General features: G+C 38.6%; 1 protein-coding gene across 1 annotated transcript in view; it reads right to left on the bottom strand.

The window, feature by feature from the left end:
• Window positions 1–18,769, bottom strand: part of SORCS3 (sortilin related VPS10 domain containing receptor 3) — a 632,023-nt gene that overhangs the window by 209,782 nt on the left and 403,472 nt on the right. The window contains exon 5 of the mRNA XM_053585949.1: window positions 9,668–9,741. Within this exon, the coding sequence (XP_053441924.1) occupies window positions 9,668–9,741 (74 nt within the window). The remainder of the gene's footprint in view (window positions 1–9,667; window positions 9,742–18,769) is intronic.

Below are 18,769 nucleotides of genomic sequence, written 5' to 3'. Positions count from 1 at the left end.
TAAATTGTTATACAGTCACAGGATGAAATTTCTGAAGCATAATGTAGGAGAATGTGAAATATTTTTATATCTCATAGATATTATCTAATATATACAGTATATATGTAGTATATATTAGTATCGTATATGTTAGTATTATCTGTTAATTTCTAATATGAAGCCAGTAGATGATCTAATACATACCATCGAGAAAAACTCAAATCAATTCAGGGTGAAGGGCTGGGGAAGGAGGAATTGGGGAGGGGCCTGGGGGTCTCAGTGTACGGCACACCTCTTGGGGGTGGGATACAACTATAAAAGGGACTTGACTTAACAAATGCAATCAGCATAACTTAATTCTTTGTATCCTTAATGAACCCCAAACAATAAAAAAAATCAGTTAATTTATATAATAATAGGCTAAGGATGTTAGCTAAACATAAAGTAATAGAAAACATAATAAGGAAAAAAACAAAGAGATTTGATAACCTAAATTTCTTAAGTAAAAATCATGTTAAAAAGTCCCAATGCAATTAAAATCCAAAGAGTAAACTTATCACAAAGCTGAAACAAAGTGATAAACCATATGAAGAACCTTTAATACAACAGAAAAAGAAACAGATGGCTGCATAAAAGAAACACAACGTTTAATAAATATATGAAAACATGTTTAAACTCACTGATCTGACAAGAAATGCAAATTAAAATGCAGAAAATCCATTTTGGCATATTAAAGTAGATTACTTTTTTAGATGAAAGTTTTATGAGGTATAGTAAAATAGTATTTTAGTTGGAGTGGAACTGGTATAAACTTTCTGGATTTGGCACGGCTATATATATAGTCTCAATAGTCTATTCTTAAAAATAATAATAATCAGAAATTGAAGAAATAATTAAAGATTTTCAAAACAACATTGCAATGCTTTCCTTAATAGTAAAACCCTAGAAGATCAAACAGTAAAATAATGATTAAATTGTATGTCTGACAACTGGAATACAGTGCAAGTAACATAAGTTTTAAACTATGTTTGAAAGAACAGAGGATGGAACAAGAAAATGTTCAATTTTACTTGGACAAATAATAAAATTTATGAACAACATGATATTAATTGTGATTAACAATTTAAATATATGTTTAAAGTAAGGGAGGAAAGGCTATGAAGAAGGACTTGATTTTTTAAAGAGGTATTTTCTGGGCAGTAAGATTATAGGTATTTATATTCTTTTTATTTTCCTGCCTTTTCTTGAATGTCTACAGCAAGCTGTATTGTCTCTACAACCAGAAAAAAAAAGCTAATGTGCATTTGTGTCTTTTAAAAAATATCATTGTGGTTTTGACAGTGCTGCTGTATCTTCTCCACGAGCATTAGCCATTTCTGTACCAGAACTCTTCCTGGTGGAAGGTTCTCTAGAAAGTCTGCATTCATTCCCAAGTTCTTCACTGCTTTACATCCTGCTATGGACTGAACTGTGTTTCCCCAAAACAAATATGTTGAAGCCCTAACCCCCAAACTGGTATAAATTTGGAGATGGAGCCTTTGGGAGATGATTAGGTTTGGATGAGGATGGGACAAGTCCCTCATTATGGGACTTGTGTCCTTTTAAGCTCAGTGTACAAGCAGAAACCAGTTTCTACCTTGTGTATGATACACAAGCCTACACCAAGCTGAAGTAGAATAATCTCAGACTTCCTCAGTGGGAAAGGGGATAGTTCCTCCTGCCTGAAACTGGTACCCAACCTGCAGTTTACACAGACTCCGAGGCTTCATTTTGGTGCTTTCTCCCTGGGCTCTCTCCAGGCCTCTCCCTGGTCCTCCCATGCTCATATTCCCTACTCACAGTACTACTGAACAGCTCATCATGTCCAAAGATTCAGCTCTCTCTCCTTCTTCACAAAATGTGAAAGTCTGAATAGGCAATCTGTGTTCTAAGAAGATGACTGTTTGACGGCTCCCTCCTCTGTGAGGGGGGGTGTCTTCCTGGACTCCCACCATCATAGGATGGCAAGAGGCTCACATCTCGCCTGATTGTGAGAACAATCAAATTAGCTCCCCCCTGCAAGTTTATCATCAGTGAGTGAGAATAAAGTGAGATTTACTGTCTCTAAGCAGAATGAATATTTCTCATGCCCTTTGCATAATCATCTAGGTGTAATAAATATTTGGAAGTCTCTAACTCCAGAGTCACTGGCCTCAAAACTAGAGAAAGACAAAGGAATGGTGTTTCCATTTTCTGTACTGGATTTGGTGAGTGAACATGGCTCTCTTTGAATTTTGTGTTTAACACACACAATTATTTTCAGATTTCCCCAAGACTGGGTCAAATATGACACCTTATTTTCATAGCAAATAAATTATCGGGCATAATATGTCTACATCGTATGTCATATTTCCCCTACCTCAGAATTCACATGGACTAAGCATAACCATCACAATTCCAGCAAATCTTGATCCCCTCCAAAGAGTTGAGAATTCTGTCTTCTTCATTGTAATGGCTGAATAATATGTGTACCTTTCAAACACTGAATACTTTTTCCAGAAATGATCAACACTGCATTTTGCTCTTAGCATTCAGATAGCTTTCACACAGCCAAGATGTAAACAGACCTACAGCATAGGCACCCCCATACACAAGCTAGAAACTGGTTTCTGCTTGTACACTGAGCTTTCACATCAGCCCTCCTGACCTTGCATGTATTATTTGGAATGTAATGTATTTTTAAATTGCTGCATCATTTTAAAAATATAAATGAGAGTTGAATTAAATATTATTTGTGGCATACCCTGGTTTGCAAAGGGCCTTTAAATCTGATCCCTTATATTAGGTCGATGCCTAAATCTCATTACTAGAGATCACAAATGACTGTGTTTGCAAAATTTAGATGCACATTTAGAAGCAGCTTCAAAAATTCACCCCATAATGTTAACTTTGTTTGAAGAGACCTTGATTTTTCCAGGAAGCAATCTGGAGCCATTCTGCCTGTTGCTTAACTCTGTCTCTGTTGTGGATAATGTATTAATAGCCTAAAAATGACGTGGTAGTTGCTTCTTCAGGAACCATAGTCTATGGTCAAGATGAGCTCCAGGCTGGATAGAAGAAGGCCATATTTGAAGCAAAACATAAGATACATTCCAGAACAGGTGAGATCTATAGAGCTCAAATTCAGGTAAGTGGTACAAGAGTACAGCCACATTATCTCAAGGAAATCATTCCTCATTTTCACCTTCTGCTTCTCTACCCTACATACTCTATACACATGGCTACTAGCAAGCTGAGATGAATGTCTAGGACCCAGAAACATGAGAGTCCTATGCACATGCAGCTCATATTTGTGGTTATACACATTCACAATCAATAACATTCTCAGGGAGTACACTCCTGCCATAAAAATATAAAATTAAAAAAATTAAATAAAATAAGTAAGCCTCGCTAAGGCTGAGTATAGGACTTTGAGGCTTGTTAGTCAACCATCAATCCTCATAGAATCTGACCATCAGGTGGCTGGAAAACCAGGACATGTGATATTTCTCTACTGTGAAGGTGGACCCAGACACTGAGGTAAATGAAACATTTGGGGTTATTGCCAATGGAGATAAAACAGATGAAGTAATCCAAGACAGACATAGTTGCATACAGACAGAAGGAAAATCTTATGTTCTAAAATAAACAGACAAATGTAAGGTTCAGAGAGGTATACTGGTTACATATTTCTGTCCAAAAAAAAAAAAAAATGGCCACAAAACTTAGGATAATATAAATACGTATGATCTCACTGTTTCTGTGGGTCAGGAACCTGGGCATGATTCAACTGGGTGGCTCTGCCCTCAGGTGTCTCACAAAGTGTTTGTTAGGGTTGCAGTCTCATATGAAAGCTTGATGGAAGAAGGATCTTCCTTTAAGTTCACTCACATGACTATTAGTAGGAGTAAGTCTTGCATTAGAACTAAGCTGTTGGGCTAAGGCCTTTAGTTCCCTACTGGCTTTTGGCTGGAGATTCCCCTCAGAGCCTTTCCATACAGCAGCTCACAACAGGGCAGCTTGCTTTGAGCAAGTAAGCAAGAGAATACATCCAAGATGAAAATCACTGTCATTTGTAACCTAATCTCCAAAGCAAACCTCATCACTCCTGCCATAGTCTATTCACTACCAAAAAATCATTGAATCCAGCCTTCCCTTGAGGGGAGCGGTCTGCATAATGTCATTATTTCCAGGAGGCAGAGATTATTGGGGGGTATTTGAGAGGCTGCCTACCACAAGGAAAAAGTAAATGTTAAGTGACTGATACTGCCATATGTTATAAGTAGAAATATATAATGGCACGCAATAGTGGTAATATTTGGAATGAAATGTTAAGAAATTCAAACGTATATATTTCGACATGATGATTCCTCTTCTAGTAGGGATTGAATCAAAAATATTAAACACTATTACCAATTCCAACACTCCATGTTCTGAGGAATGTACAGTTATGTAACATACATTGATTTTGTGGGGGACAGGATGAGGATGATGAGGAAGGGTAGAAGAGAGAGGGTAGACTGTTCTATATAAGAAAAGCTATGGTACTCTGGGAGAAGGATGTTGGTGTATAGGGAGCTCTGGAAGCGGGTGGGCAGTGGATAATAAGCCTCTGTGACAGAACAGTTTTACAGCCCATGAAAAGGGAAGGAGGAAATGAGAAAGTAATTCCCATTACATCCAGGACTTTGGAGAGACGGATATGAACAAAGGAGTTTCAGGAAGACTCGTGTGTTTTGTGATATAATGCTTCTTTGCAAACCCCTTCAAGACAAGATTCAGTAACAACCTTCATTGCTCTGAAATGCTTTTAGTGTTGAATTGAATTTGAGCCATACTATTGACATGTGACACTCTGCTGAGACAAGGAAAAATACAATACAGCTTTTTTTTTTTTTTGATGGGGGGAGGGTGGGTAAGCAGCACTACCTAGAACACCCTAGGAAAACAATCCTAAATATTAAAGAACTGTGCACAAAAATACCGGTAAACCATTATTTATGACAATGAAAAATGTGAAATTTTTCAGTGTCCAATAAAAACAAGGCAGTAATAAAGTATGTATCTTTGCACAATAAAATGTTACATAAATAATTTAAAAGGGTTATAAAGATTTACCATGACATAATAATTGTTAGAATAAGACATTAAGAGGAGAAAAGAAGATTATGCAAATTCACATGTATGTTTAGGGGAGATGTAAAAGAATAGCCCATAAAAGAAGGAGACTGGAAAACATGAAAACATTATTGGAAAGCAAAGATTATAATGAAATGACTTTTAGTTTGTCTTCTTTTTCCATATCATCCCTTTCTCTTTCAAAGGACACTTTCCTAGCACACCCTGTCTACATATACCAGGAGGGACCTACTTTGCTTTTCCACTCTTCCTACCCCCTCTCATGGCCTTCCTGAAAGAGCAGATGAGAAGCTGCTGGTACAGTTACCATGAGGAATCTACAGTGTGTAGCCGACTTTAACCCAAAGTCAACAGAATCCTACAGCCTTCTCCCTGGCTGACCCTCTGCATCAGCCACTTTTCAGCCTGACCCAGCATCATGGCAAAAAGAACAGTCTTCAAGATACCTCTTCCCTACATCCTCCAACAGTCTGATCTAGAACTTCGACTACACTTGTTGACTTCTTAAGCAGTTCTAACTCTCAAGAACAGTGGATGTTGTAATACAAATATTTCATAAAAAAGATAACAGTAACAACTGAAAGAAACAGACAAAAAAAAAAAAAAACTAGGACCCTAAATACATAGGGACCTTTTTTACAGGAGAAAGAATAATTATGGGGAAAAAGGTACAAATTAGTAAAGAGGAAGCACTGGAGACATTCTTTCCCTTTTCATGTTAGTACACAAGTGAATGCCAGAGATCAGAGGCTCCGAGAGGTCAGGTAAGTGACACAAAGAGTTCAGTTGGCCTGGTGTGTCTGTGACCTCATTGAAACAGTTGCCTCAAGAGGGTGAACACTTAGGGAGAGTGTGGGACCATAGGGGCAAAGCTGTGAACAAAAAGTGTTCACACTGGATGTGCAAAGGAAACATCTTCCCACAGTGGAATGTGCCTGCCTGTTAAATATCTCCCAAGGGAAGACTGAAAATACCATTCATTTGCAGCTCAGTAGGCTATTAGGAAAAAAAAAAACAGAAAAAAACTTTTTTCCCCATGACAACAACTCTGCCTAAGCAGAGCAGAGAAAGAAAATAATAAAGGAAATGTGTTAAGAACACAGTTATTCCATTTGTGTGCTTTCCCTGCAAATTATACTTTCTGAAGCAGTTGGGGTTAATGAACAGAAAGCTTAGACAGGCCTGGTAAACATGTGGTGACCAAGGCATCAAGTGAGTAAAAACTCATCAAGAAGGAATGTTCATGTCAGTTATGTTTTTTCCAGGGGTATGAGATTGATGGTTGTGTCACTCTATGGTATAAGATTCCTAGATGGCTTCTTTTGATAGGGTTAGAATAAACCCCAATAATTTTGAAATTCATAAAAACATTTATCTCTTGATAAAACTCTTATTATCATTGCTAATAAAGATTATGCCCCTGGCCCTGCCCAGCCCCAAAACACCATGAAGCACTAAGGAAGAAATCAATAATAATGATCACTCCTAACAATTCTCTACGCTCACCCACACCATGACAGCAACTGTCACCCTACATGACAAAGCAGGTAGGAGAGATGCCTGGGAGTGTGTCCTTCCTCCTGCACCTGTGACAGAAACGGCTCCTGGAACACAATATTCTTCCTTGTGAATCCCCCCGCTATGCTGCCATAAAGGATCTCTTTACAAATGTCCAGATTATAAATAATGAGAGTTGAACAATGTTTCTTCTGAATCACACCTTCATTCTATTTGCCCACCTCCCACAAATGAAGGTCTTTTTAGCATCATCTCTCATTTCAATGTCTTGTTTTGGCCTGCCTGCTTTCTCCATCCTCAATATCACTTCACTCTACCCCCTTTCTCCCAAAAAAGTAGTTTAGAGGACTTTGTTATTTTATTTCATTTCGTGTTTATCATTTCATAAGAATTATGACTCAACGAAAAGTAGAGAAAATGTGGATTCCCAGCAGTACTTAGATACGTTCAGTTGTTGTATGTGTCACAGGCCATGGGCATGCAGTCTCACTGTTCATGGGATTCACATTTGTGCACCAGAAAAATGGCTGTTAAAACCATAGTACTTGAACACGTATCATTTACAAGTTGTAAATCTGCAATAGAGTAGTAAAATTACCAAATGTCCACTCAATCACATCTGGTCCTTTCAATAAGTTCATGCAATTGACAAGAAAAATACTGTTCCAATTCATTGCCTAAATGAGGAGAACACAGGTTGAAGAGGCCCTATGTAGGCTGGAATTTGCTCTATACCCAGAGAAACACATATTTTTTTTTCTTTCTTCAAAGAGCTAACAAGTTAGTATTTCCATCCCTAACTAACAGGAGCCATATCTCTTCAATAAAGTGGTTTAGAGCTTTAGATAAACCTGAATTCTGTCTATGGTGAGAGAGAAGATCTATGTAAAATGAGCTCTTCCTCTGTGACTTGTATGGCACCTAAAAGAATAATCACGGTAATTATACATCAGAAATAGAGAAGTGATAATTACAAAACTGGAATAATCACCTACCACTTGGCTAGCCAGCATGGGCACTAACTTTTATATTTCCCCATGGGAGCATACATGAAAGAAATACAGAATGGAGAAGAGAGGAAGCCCAATTATCAGGACCTAGGGATTTATTCTTTCTACTACACAAAGGCAGGGAGAGGGACAGCAGCTGGAACCTTCTCTTCCTGCTCTTTGCAAAAGATAGGAAACTGCAGCCCGTCATCCACTTAATTTAATTTCTTTCAGAAATGATGACAAGGCTCATCCCGCCTGCCTCGTTCTCCTCTATCAACTTGACTTCCTAGTTGGCCGACTGCCTTCCCATCTCAAGAGTGTGTTCCAAAAACAGCAGAAGGATTTTTTTAAATCTTTCCTTTTTTGAGGGACTTCTGAGTAATGGCACACTAAGAAATTGGTCCATCTCAGCTGAATAAAGGGTGTGGTTATATAGCTGGACTGTCAGAGAAACAAATGTGCCCTTTTTCTGCTTTAGTCTTTTGAAAAATCCTAATAGTTCCAAGCACAGACCACATAATAGTTGTAATGAGAGTTACAGATGAAATAGTCATTGGTGTGTAAGGGACAAGGATACCGGGGATGGTCCAGATTTCAGTGGAAATCTCACCCACGCACACACACGCACTCCCTTTTCTCTCCCAGCTATTCTGAACTGTGGAAAACAAAGCATAGTTGATGGTGATAGTATGCTTAAGCAATCATCACTTTGATGATTGTGAGTGGATGATTGTGAGTGTTGTGGATGCAGAGGGGACCGGTTGAAGCCACTGCTTTAAAGATGCTGATAAGAATGTTTATGTGTAGAGAAGGTACCTGTCACCACCATCCCAACACACACACACATACACATATACACACACACCCCTCTATGTTGTAGAGGCCACACAGGGCTTGTCCCATGAGGTTTTAAGGAACTTTTTCTTTTTTTTTTTAACTAAGCATATGATTAAGCATACTATCTACTTTGATGTATGCTTTTTACTATTTATTCCTTTGGCCATCACTTCTGCCATAATGAACACAAGAAAGAAGTACTTCCATGTGATAGCAGAGAAGGCTGTCCATAACATTCCCTGTGTGCTTTTTTTTTAAATTTACAACTATTTTAAATTGCACACGAACTTTATGGACACCCGTATAAAAGGCAAATACATATTAAACTGGTTACAACGAAGATAAAAATCATATGAATGTATGAAGGAGAATTAAATTATAATGAACATTTTTAATTAATATTTTTTAATTAATAATAAAAATGTAATTAATAAACCTCTTTCTGATAAGGAGAAGGGGCTTATTTCCCATTTGAAATGTGTATTACTCTTATTTTCAAAACATTTGAATGCTCGTCTTTCAAAATATGCATCATAGTGGTAGTTCTGAAGGATTTATCAGGTGTGATATGAGAAAAGAATCTTGTGCTGAAATAAGTTTGGGGAATCAGAGACTTAAAATTCAGCAGTCTTCTTTCCTCAGAAGAAGCTCTCCAGAGTCTTTGATATCCTAACATGAATCCTAAGTCTCCAAGTGTACAGAGCTACATAATCATTACTTGAATTTATTTGACCATAGAAACTCTTACAAAAGAAGCAGCATGTTGTGAAACTGTTGTTCTTCAGAGTACATTTTGAGAAATAATTTTTTTTTCATATATGAAACTAAAACACACTTTTCTCTAGAAAGAGGGAAGGTTAATACATAGCTAAGATCACCTGGTCATGAACCTTCCTACGGAGTTCTCTAGTCTGGTGCCTCTCTAACATTAAAATGCACACAAATCACTGAGAGATCATGTTCAACGCAAATTCCCATTCCACAGACTTGATGGGGGACAGAGATGCTGCATTTCTAACAAATTCCCAGGTGCTGCTGCTGCTGTTCTATAGACCACCATTTGAGTAGCAAAGAGACAGAACACATTTGTCTTCTGACGATGTGAAGTTGTCCAATACTGCCTAGAGGGTTACGTTGTCTGATAATTCTTTACCCAAAAGTATGATGAGAGTGGATGGACTTACCAGTAAAACCTGTTGGGTGTGATTCGTTCATGCATGAGTTGCCACCGTCTTCCAAAGTCCATGGAACTGTAAAGCTGCAAAACAATGCAATGAGGAGAATGTAAGTCTCGAGAGCCACTGTTGAATATGAACATATGTGTCCCCCACCTGGAATATTCTACCACCAGAGTGCCTTATACACCCAAGTAGGCATCCATTTTATCCAGATAAAAATATAGGAATGTGACTGTGCCACCACGTAGATAAGGTTCCGGTCGCTTTATCTACTCAATATATATCCAGTCAACTGATATATTTGAGATGATTATAAATCCACTCCCAATGGCCATTGCTGTGGGGGTAAATCTTTCAGTAAAATTATTTTCCTTTTTTCTTCAAATTCCAGGTAGTCTGTAGCTACACTTAAAACAATTTAACAATTCTTATTTAAAAGTTTACTAAACAGCTCCTACATTTAAGGCAGAGAACATAAGAGGCAGATTTGGGCTTTCAGGAAAAACAGACATACACATAAAAACACTCATCATCTCATAAATGAGCCAATATTACATGTAAAATATTGTGCTCTTGGGCAGCGCCTGTGGCTCAAAGGAGTAGGGCGCCGGCCTCATATGCCCGCTGGATTCAAAACCCAGCCCCAGCCAAAAACTGCAAAAAATAAAAAATAAAGATATATATCTTGTGCTCTTTCCCTTTGATCTCATATTTATCCTACATATTGCTCAAATGAAATGGAGTTCTCCAGTGCTACCAAAGATTCCAGACTCATTTACACTTGTGTGACTTTGCATGATGGCAAGGATAGGCCACTCCATTCTCATATGCCCACATAAAGTTTACCCATCTGTGCAGGGCCAGCACAGACTTGGCTTCCTTCACAAAACCTTTTCTGACCACAACAGCCCACTTATCTTTCTTCCCTATCACTTGTTTCCACAGCATTTATGATGGGGTAGTATTAGGTTGGGTATTTCAGTTTTGTCTGTGTTATTTAGTTGTGTTTATATTCCTTGAACAGATATGAAGTGTTCATTAAATATCTGCTGCATAAATCAATAATCAAAGACATGGAACCATCCTAAGTGCCCGTCAACTGATGAGAGGATAAAGAAAATGTGTGTGTGGGAGGGGGGATACATATACCATTGAATAATACTCAGCCATAAAAAGGAATGACATAATGTCTTTTACAGAGCTTGGATGGAACTGAAGGCCATTATACTAAGTAAAGTATCTCAGGAATAGAAAAACAAATACCACATGTTCTCACTTACAAGTAAGAGAAACAGAAGGGATATATATGGCCATAAGTTGTGGTAGCGAACATTGAAACCTAAAAAGGAGGTAAGTTAGAAGGGGAGTGAGGGATACAAATCTCTTTTGGGTACAACACACTCTATTTTCATGACGGAACACAGAAAATCCTTACTTCAACATGATGCAATTCACCCACATAACAAAAATACTTGTGCCCTCTAAATTTTTTTGAAATAAAAGTAAAAAACAAAATGGCAAGTAATGATAGATAGCAATTCATGGAATGAGAAAAAATTCCAGAGGATCCTCAGGACTTCAGAAAATCAAAATAAGAAAAATAAAACAATGTCCTCATGGCCAATGGAATAAGATCCACATTCACTTATTTTATAGATGTAGTTTGGCTGCTTTAGGGTGCATTAGGGCTAGGCCAAGATAGCTGTTGGTGGCTAACCAGGAGAAATTGGTTTATTTCCAGTTGTGCTTGGAAGTATATTATCAGAATCTGACTCCCATAGAGTAATAATAATAGTAATAATGATTAATCATCCCACCATGTTGTTCTTTCACATACATTTGAGCCTTAAGACAACCCTGAAAGGATAGTAGGGCAGTGATTACTAACTTAAACCCCTGCCCCCCTGACCTTCACATATATATCCTAGTACATAATGTCAAAGGGAAAAATAGAGCAAAAGGAAAAGCCCTTTGAGAGATGAAAAGGTAGAAATGAAGCAATGGGGTTTCTGGAAAAATACGTCTTGAGTCAGGCCCTTAAAACTAGGTGGTGTGGACAGAAGAGAAGGTGGATGGAGATTTGCTGGGTGGAAGAGACAACACAAGCGGGGTGCCAACATGCCTCGTGTTTGAGCTTGGCTGAGCCAGAGCTTTTATGAGACAGGAGGGATGTGACAACTGTTGTTGCCGAAAAAGGTGGAGATTGCCTATTCTTTTGTCTGTCTCTCTTTCTATCTATCTGTCCTTCAATCTATTCAAGGATGTGCCTATATCTATCTGTATATGTACTTATAATGGGAGGTGGGAAGTGGGAGGATTGAGTGGGTGTGTGAGGAACAGATCAACCTGTTGGGAAGAATATGTCCATAATATTTAACTGCAAAGACTAAGTTTTCCATGTAGGGTTTAAAAAAGAAAAAATGGATCATTCTCCTTTTGGCAGGTGTCTGAGGGACAGATGGTCAAACTTAAGACACATGCATTCCAATTAAATATAAAAGAGACCAAAGATCACACTCTGTCAGCTGTCATTCCAATCATAGCAGAGTCCCAAATTCCTCAGTAAAACTCAGCAAGACTGTGTCTTCTGCTGCTGCAAACTCTGGAGACAGGCCAGGTAAAAGCTGTAAGGGTTAGAGTGACTCAGTCCTCTGAGAGCCCGGTGGTGGCAGGGATCTTCCTGGGGCTTGCGCCTGGGAGAAGCATGGCTCCTGTCATCTCCCGCTCTTCCGAACACACAGAGCGTACAGAGCAGCCGCTGAGCTCCTCACTCAAGCCAGCTCTACCTCCTGCCTCACCTGTCTCTGGTTTTGCTTTTTCAGCTCTTCAGTTTGAATGATGGGGAAAAAATTAAATTGAATTGTCTGCCTAGAGGCTGATTCTGATGAACAGGAAGAGCAAGCTCCTATTCATTAAGAACTTTGGGTTAGCTACCTTGTTTCTCAATCTTCAGTACGCTGCTGAGTCTGTATTTTATTCTACCATGAGTTGGGTCTCTGCAGCCTTTCCATTGATACGTTTGTCATCCATTTCTTCATTCAATTGTTTACTCATTCATTTATTAATAGTGTATCAAACGACTACTAAGCTGTAGCAACAGAATTAATATGTAGGCTACAAAAGGTTAAAAACGCCATGATCAGAGGAAGACAGCAGCACATACATACAGTTACACTGCCACACAAGGCCTGCCGGGATGGCATGTTAGCTCGGCAATGGTAAGACTGCGGGAGTTTGTCTTCCTTTGATAATCTAGATTTTTAAAAATTATTATGAATAAGTATTGGACATGAAACACATAGGTATATTTTAATAGTAAGTTTTAAAATATTATTCAATGGCATTAATATTCTCATGTTATCATACAACATATATTTAAAAACATGTATGTACTGACATCAATATTAGCTAAACTGCCGTGAAATCTGGAAACATACTGAAGGCAATATGCCAATATATTAGCAGTGGTCATCCTTGAATTGTGAGATTACGGGTAATTTATATATTTTTTAAGTTTTCCATCATTTTCAGATTTTTTTACAATGCACATATATTACATAGTAATATAAGCCTGTATTTTATTCTATTTGTGTTTTATAATAGTAAGTTTTTTACTATAATGTATATATTTCTCTCTCAAACTATCCTTTAAAAGGCCAACAATTAAAGTCTCATACTTTTCATGAGGGAACTGGAATTAGACAAAGCAATATTGGATTTTCAAAAAAATACTATTTTGCAGAAATGTTCACAGATCCTGCCTTGAATAAGCAAGGAATCAGCTCACATGGTGCTCATACAGTCCTACATGGTTATCCATTTCTTCATGTAATTATTCACTCACTTGCTCATGGCAAGAATACGAAACAATTACTCTGCTGTAGGAAGGAAACTAAGACCTGGGCTACAAAAGGTTAAAACTGCCATGATCAGCAGAAGACAGAAGTGCGTACAATTACACTGGCACGCAACCCGTGCTGTGATGTCATGTTATCTCTGCAATGGATGGACTCCAGATTCACAGTCCAACTCAACAGGCTTCATGCAATATTGAAATAAAGTGTGTTCTCCAAACAATACACGTCTTTAAACATCATTCCATGTCTGTACGATGTTATCCAAACAAGGCCATGTTCTCCTCTAAATCCTGCCTCAAGACATCCCCACCCAGCAAAGATGCTGCTCCTGAATATTACACAGGGCCGATCCAGACCCTCCTTCCCCTTGTTCCACTATATGTCATGGTTTCGTAACTCTTGTCAATCATGTATTCAGTAGTAACAAACACGGGAGGAGTTTTCAATGAATCATTGGAACAGCTGGAATGTATGAGAGAACATGCTCTTTTCCTTATTGATTCAGTTATTAGTTACCAAATTACATCAGCCTGCCAGAAAATACCATCTGATAGCTGAAAAACTAGAGGCAATTTCATCAATGGAATCTCCCAGAGGAAGAACAACAGGTTGTCTCTGGAAAGTTTACGTTCACAGAATAATCAGACATTGATATGGGTTGAATTTGTGCTCCCCTCAACAAAAATAAATATGTTGGAAGTCCGAACCCTTAGTATTGCAGAATGTGACCTCATTTGTAAATAGGGTCTTTGCAGGTGTAATTAAATTAAAATGAGGTCATTAGGGTGGGCCACGATCCAATGTGACTATTGTCCCCCTAAGGAAAAATTTGGACTCCTAGGCAGAGAATGGGAAGATAGTGCGAAGGCTCAGAGGGAGACGCCACGTGGAGACAAAGGATTGCAGTGACATGTCTGCCAGCAAGGGATGCCAAAGCCTGCCAGGAAGGCACCAAAATCTAGAACAAGGCAAGGAGGGTTTTCCTTAATGTTTCACAGAGAGCATAGCATGCTGATGTCTTGTTTTTGGAATTCTAGCCTCCAGAACTGTGAGACAACAAATTTCTATTGTTGGGTTGGAGGTACTTTATTAAGGTAGCACTAGGAAACAAACACCAGCATCTCACACCTGCCACTGGGAGCACAGCCTGGAGGGGCTTAAAAAGGACACATCTGCTACAGCTCCCTGGTGTTTCACCCAGGGGTTTAGTTAGTTGTAATGCCAGAGGTCTGGTTTAATTCCAGATTGTTAAATCTGTGGTTGAAAGTCAATTTGCCTACATTTCTCTTTCCTCTTTACCATGCCCCCAAGGATACTTTCTAAGAAACATGTATTCAAAATGATCATATAAGGGTAACCAGACATAGTCAGAGCAATGAACAAAATATTCATTATACAGGATCTTTTAGGAATGAGGCCAGATTCCTTTGAGCCAGCATATCTCCCATGTAAAGGGGGGAAGAATGGGTTGAAGAAATTTATATGAATACTCTCCCTGATAAGAAAATTCAAGCTTAATATGTTTTTATACAAAACCTGTGGAGTTGAGGTAGCATTCTGCTGAACTGATGATCTTTGCCATGATGGTCTTTGTCTTTCAAATAAAATAAGACTTGTTTCTGCTCAAATAAGGTCTCTGGATCTCTTTCCTTGGGGGCACAGAGGTGGAGGTAGGACGGCATGGCTGGGCTTTGTTCCATTATATAGAGAATCACCTGGGTTGTGGCAGTGTTTTTAAAAGACAGGAAAAAATCCTGGAGCACAGAACAGCAGGAAGTCCATTCCCACATGTGTTTCCAGTTCCTTCCTCAGACATTTTCCATACAACCTATCGCTTTTTTCTCCCTTTTTTTTTTTTTTTTTTTTTTTGAGACAGTCTCACTATGTCACCCTGGGTAGAGTGCCGTGACATCATAGTTCACAGCAACCTCAAACTCTTGGGCTTAAGCGATTCTCTTGCCTCAGCCTCCCAAGTAGCTGGAACTACAGGTGTCCGCCACAACTCTTGCCATTTTTCTGTTGCAGTTGTCATTGCTCTTAGCTGACCCGGGCTGGGTTCAAACCCACCAGCTTCAGTGTATATGGCTGGCCCTGTAAACACTGTGCTACAGGCACTGAGCTAAAGAAACTATCTGTTGATAACAGCAGAACAAACTCACCCTATAATCTTCTAAACTCTGCATACAAAGACAAGAACTACCATCCACAGCCTCTGCCTTCTTCTGGCCTCAGGAGATATAAGGCATCTATACCACAAAGGTATTTATTTCAAAAAGACATGCTGTTCACTTATCCATGCCATTCTTTCACAGAATGTAACATTTTTCTTGCTTCCTGATTTCCAGCCATAGAAGATTTTTTATCTCTCTCAAATGTCTTGCCTCATTCATTCCTTTATTTAACAAATATTTATCAAATATCTATTAAGAACCAAGAACCATTCTATGAGTTTAGTGAATAAAACAGAGAAAAAGTCTCTGCCCTTATGGATCTTACACTCTAATGATGGTTAAGAACTCAAATGGGCTCACATCCATAGTGTGAATATGTGAGAGAAGTGTAATAAAATATATATCATCATTTGAATTCTTTAGGAAAAGGTACATTTTTCTGGAACTGAACACATTTGGGAAGTCTCTTTGCTTACCCAAGATTTTCCCCAATTTTAAGAAACAGTTGGCCCTCTAGAGTTGTCTTCTGTTTTTTGCTTTTGATGAAGACGTAAGTTCAAAAAATGTTTCACTTTTCTCTCGACTCTAAGGAAAACATAGCGTGAGTGTGACAGTGCTCGGGAGATGACATTTCACCACAATGCTGGTGAGAAGCAAAATCTAAGCGGCTCATGCTCTATCGAAAAAGGGATTCAGCTGCTCCTTACCCATAGATAAGAACTGATCCACTGTGGCCAAGTTTTATAAAATTTCAAGGGAACCTGAAATTTCATATTTTTATGTGAAATCCCCACATTTTTCAATTTTTGTAATAAATTAAAAATTTTAAAACATAACTACAAGGTAAACAAATACATGCCTTGATCCACGTGGCCAGATGCTGCCAGTGGGCCACAAATTTCTGATCCAAATCTTAGGGTAGGGTAGCTGTGCACCTGCCTAAAGGAGAGGATGGTACATTAGACTTTGAAATAGGATTAGCAAGTTCCCAGGTAATTTGAATTTCAGGGAAAAAAACTGTACAAATATGTCCCATGTAATCTTAGGGATACACTTATACTATTTAAAAAAATTATCTGAAATTCAAATTTACCCGGGTTTCCTGTTTTTTGTTTTTTTTTTAAATCTAGGAATTAGACCTTGAAGTCTCTCCTATTCTATCTCTAAGATTCTAGATTATACAATATATTCACTTATGTATTATGCTTCTTTTTTCTTTGACATTATATGCCACCAAGTGAATAAAAATATCTTGAAACTATTATAAATTATTGTTTGTAATCAACTCATTCAAATCTTTTCAGTCATTTTCTTATTATAATATTTCACACTAACCAAGTGCCTAGCATGTGCTAGGCTTGTATCCAAAGGGTATGATGAAACAAAGATGAATAACACAGATCCCTTAATCACCAGAGATCATCCCTTGTCAGAGGGAAAGACAAACATGCTCAAGGGGGAAGTCAACACAATGGGGACCATGTCGATGGAGGCAGAGAGTTAGTACTGAGGAAACACAAAGGAAGCAGTGGTCAGTTCTGCTGAGCTGGGATCAGTCCATGAGCGGAGTCAACAGATGAGTAGAGGTTGGTCCAAAGGATAAGTCTCATCCCACTCCCCAAGACTGTGTGCAATAAATGTGAAAAATTCTAGTCCTTAGGAAAGATGTTGGAAACAAAAAAACATTATCTCATCCTACAAGTGTACAATTTAATTGGCCCTGGATCAATGTACATTGGTCTAACCGACACATCTAAAAATAGGAAGAGTAGAGATGTCAGATCCAAATAAGGTAATCTAAAGGATTCGAGAAGAAGAGAAGGAGACAACTCTACAAAAACACGAGTTTGCGTATAAAATGAAGACTTAAAGATGAATTGTAAGAGCTATGGCTACAAAAGCAGAACGCTGTAGGCAGACTCACACTTGTTTATCAAATTTTAACACATCTCCCCTTGAAACCTCAAAGAGGCAAGATTACAACACCCAAAATAAAAAAGTATTTTTCTAGCCAATTCATAAAACTCATTACTATAAGAAGTTGGTAAAAAGAGAAGGGTATCCAATAAATGGTATGCAAAAAAAAAAAAAAAAATCAACAGTTTAACACTCACTGTCTCTCAAAGTTATCCATGTCCAGTGGCCAAAAGGAATAAAGCATCACACCGGTAATCTGAGGATTTGACTTTAAATAGTCTGACATAAGGGCAAGCGTTTTTTCAAGTCTACAATTATTGCCATGGATAATCTGTGGTCTGTTCTATAATGTGTCTGTGCTTAGAATAGAATAAATGATGCATTTCTTCACAGATCTCCCACTGAAGTGGGCCCTCCAGAGAAACACTCTGTGTCTGTCATACTCCCTGTGCGTCACCGCCCACCAGGGGAGGATCTTCAAATCCTAGTATGAAAAGAGGGAGGAAGTGACACCAAGAATGGCCAATACCTAATTAGGGATAAGGTGCTCTGGGCCATCCATTTAATTATCTCAAGTGTGTTTTGTACCACAGAGGGTGACCACAGGGGGCCTTGTGGTCATTCCTGAGTCCCTGTGGCAATAGAATCCTAGACTTGAGGTGAAGAGACACTCTATGGGCAGTGTTTGCATTTAAGTTTCCATAATTAAAGCACTTAATGAATAAGGGGGAGGGTACATGGAGTTTGGGGTAGTGCCACATTTGCAAAGAAAGCGATTCTGGCAGACTCTAGAAAATACAGCCAGCCTTACTTTTGCCCTGACTTCATATGACTCTTCTGACTCTTCTGACTATGCCTCCAACTCCTTAGATCACATGTATCTTCGGATGACCAAAGCCATTTCCCAAGTCAGTGCCCTACTCCTCAGAATAAGTCTTTGTACCCAAAGGCCAAAAGTCCCATTTGAGAACACAAAGGTGGCTTGTCTTGGAGCCCCAGTGTCCTCCTTATGGCATAGAGTGAATTCCCTCAAACAAGCATGCAGAAGCTGGCTCGTACTGACAGTGATGCTCATACTCTGTTGAATGAGTGACGCCACCATGCTCATTTCCCACCTGCCATTTCCTCCAGGATTCACCCAACACCTTATTTTCCAAGTTGTG

Source organism: Nycticebus coucang, chromosome 3 (assembly GCF_027406575.1).
Source record: "Nycticebus coucang isolate mNycCou1 chromosome 3, mNycCou1.pri, whole genome shotgun sequence".
Lineage (NCBI taxonomy): Eukaryota > Metazoa > Chordata > Mammalia > Primates > Lorisidae > Nycticebus > Nycticebus coucang.
The sequence above is the reverse complement of the archived record's forward strand: the minus strand, read 5'-3'. Positions and strand labels throughout refer to the sequence as shown.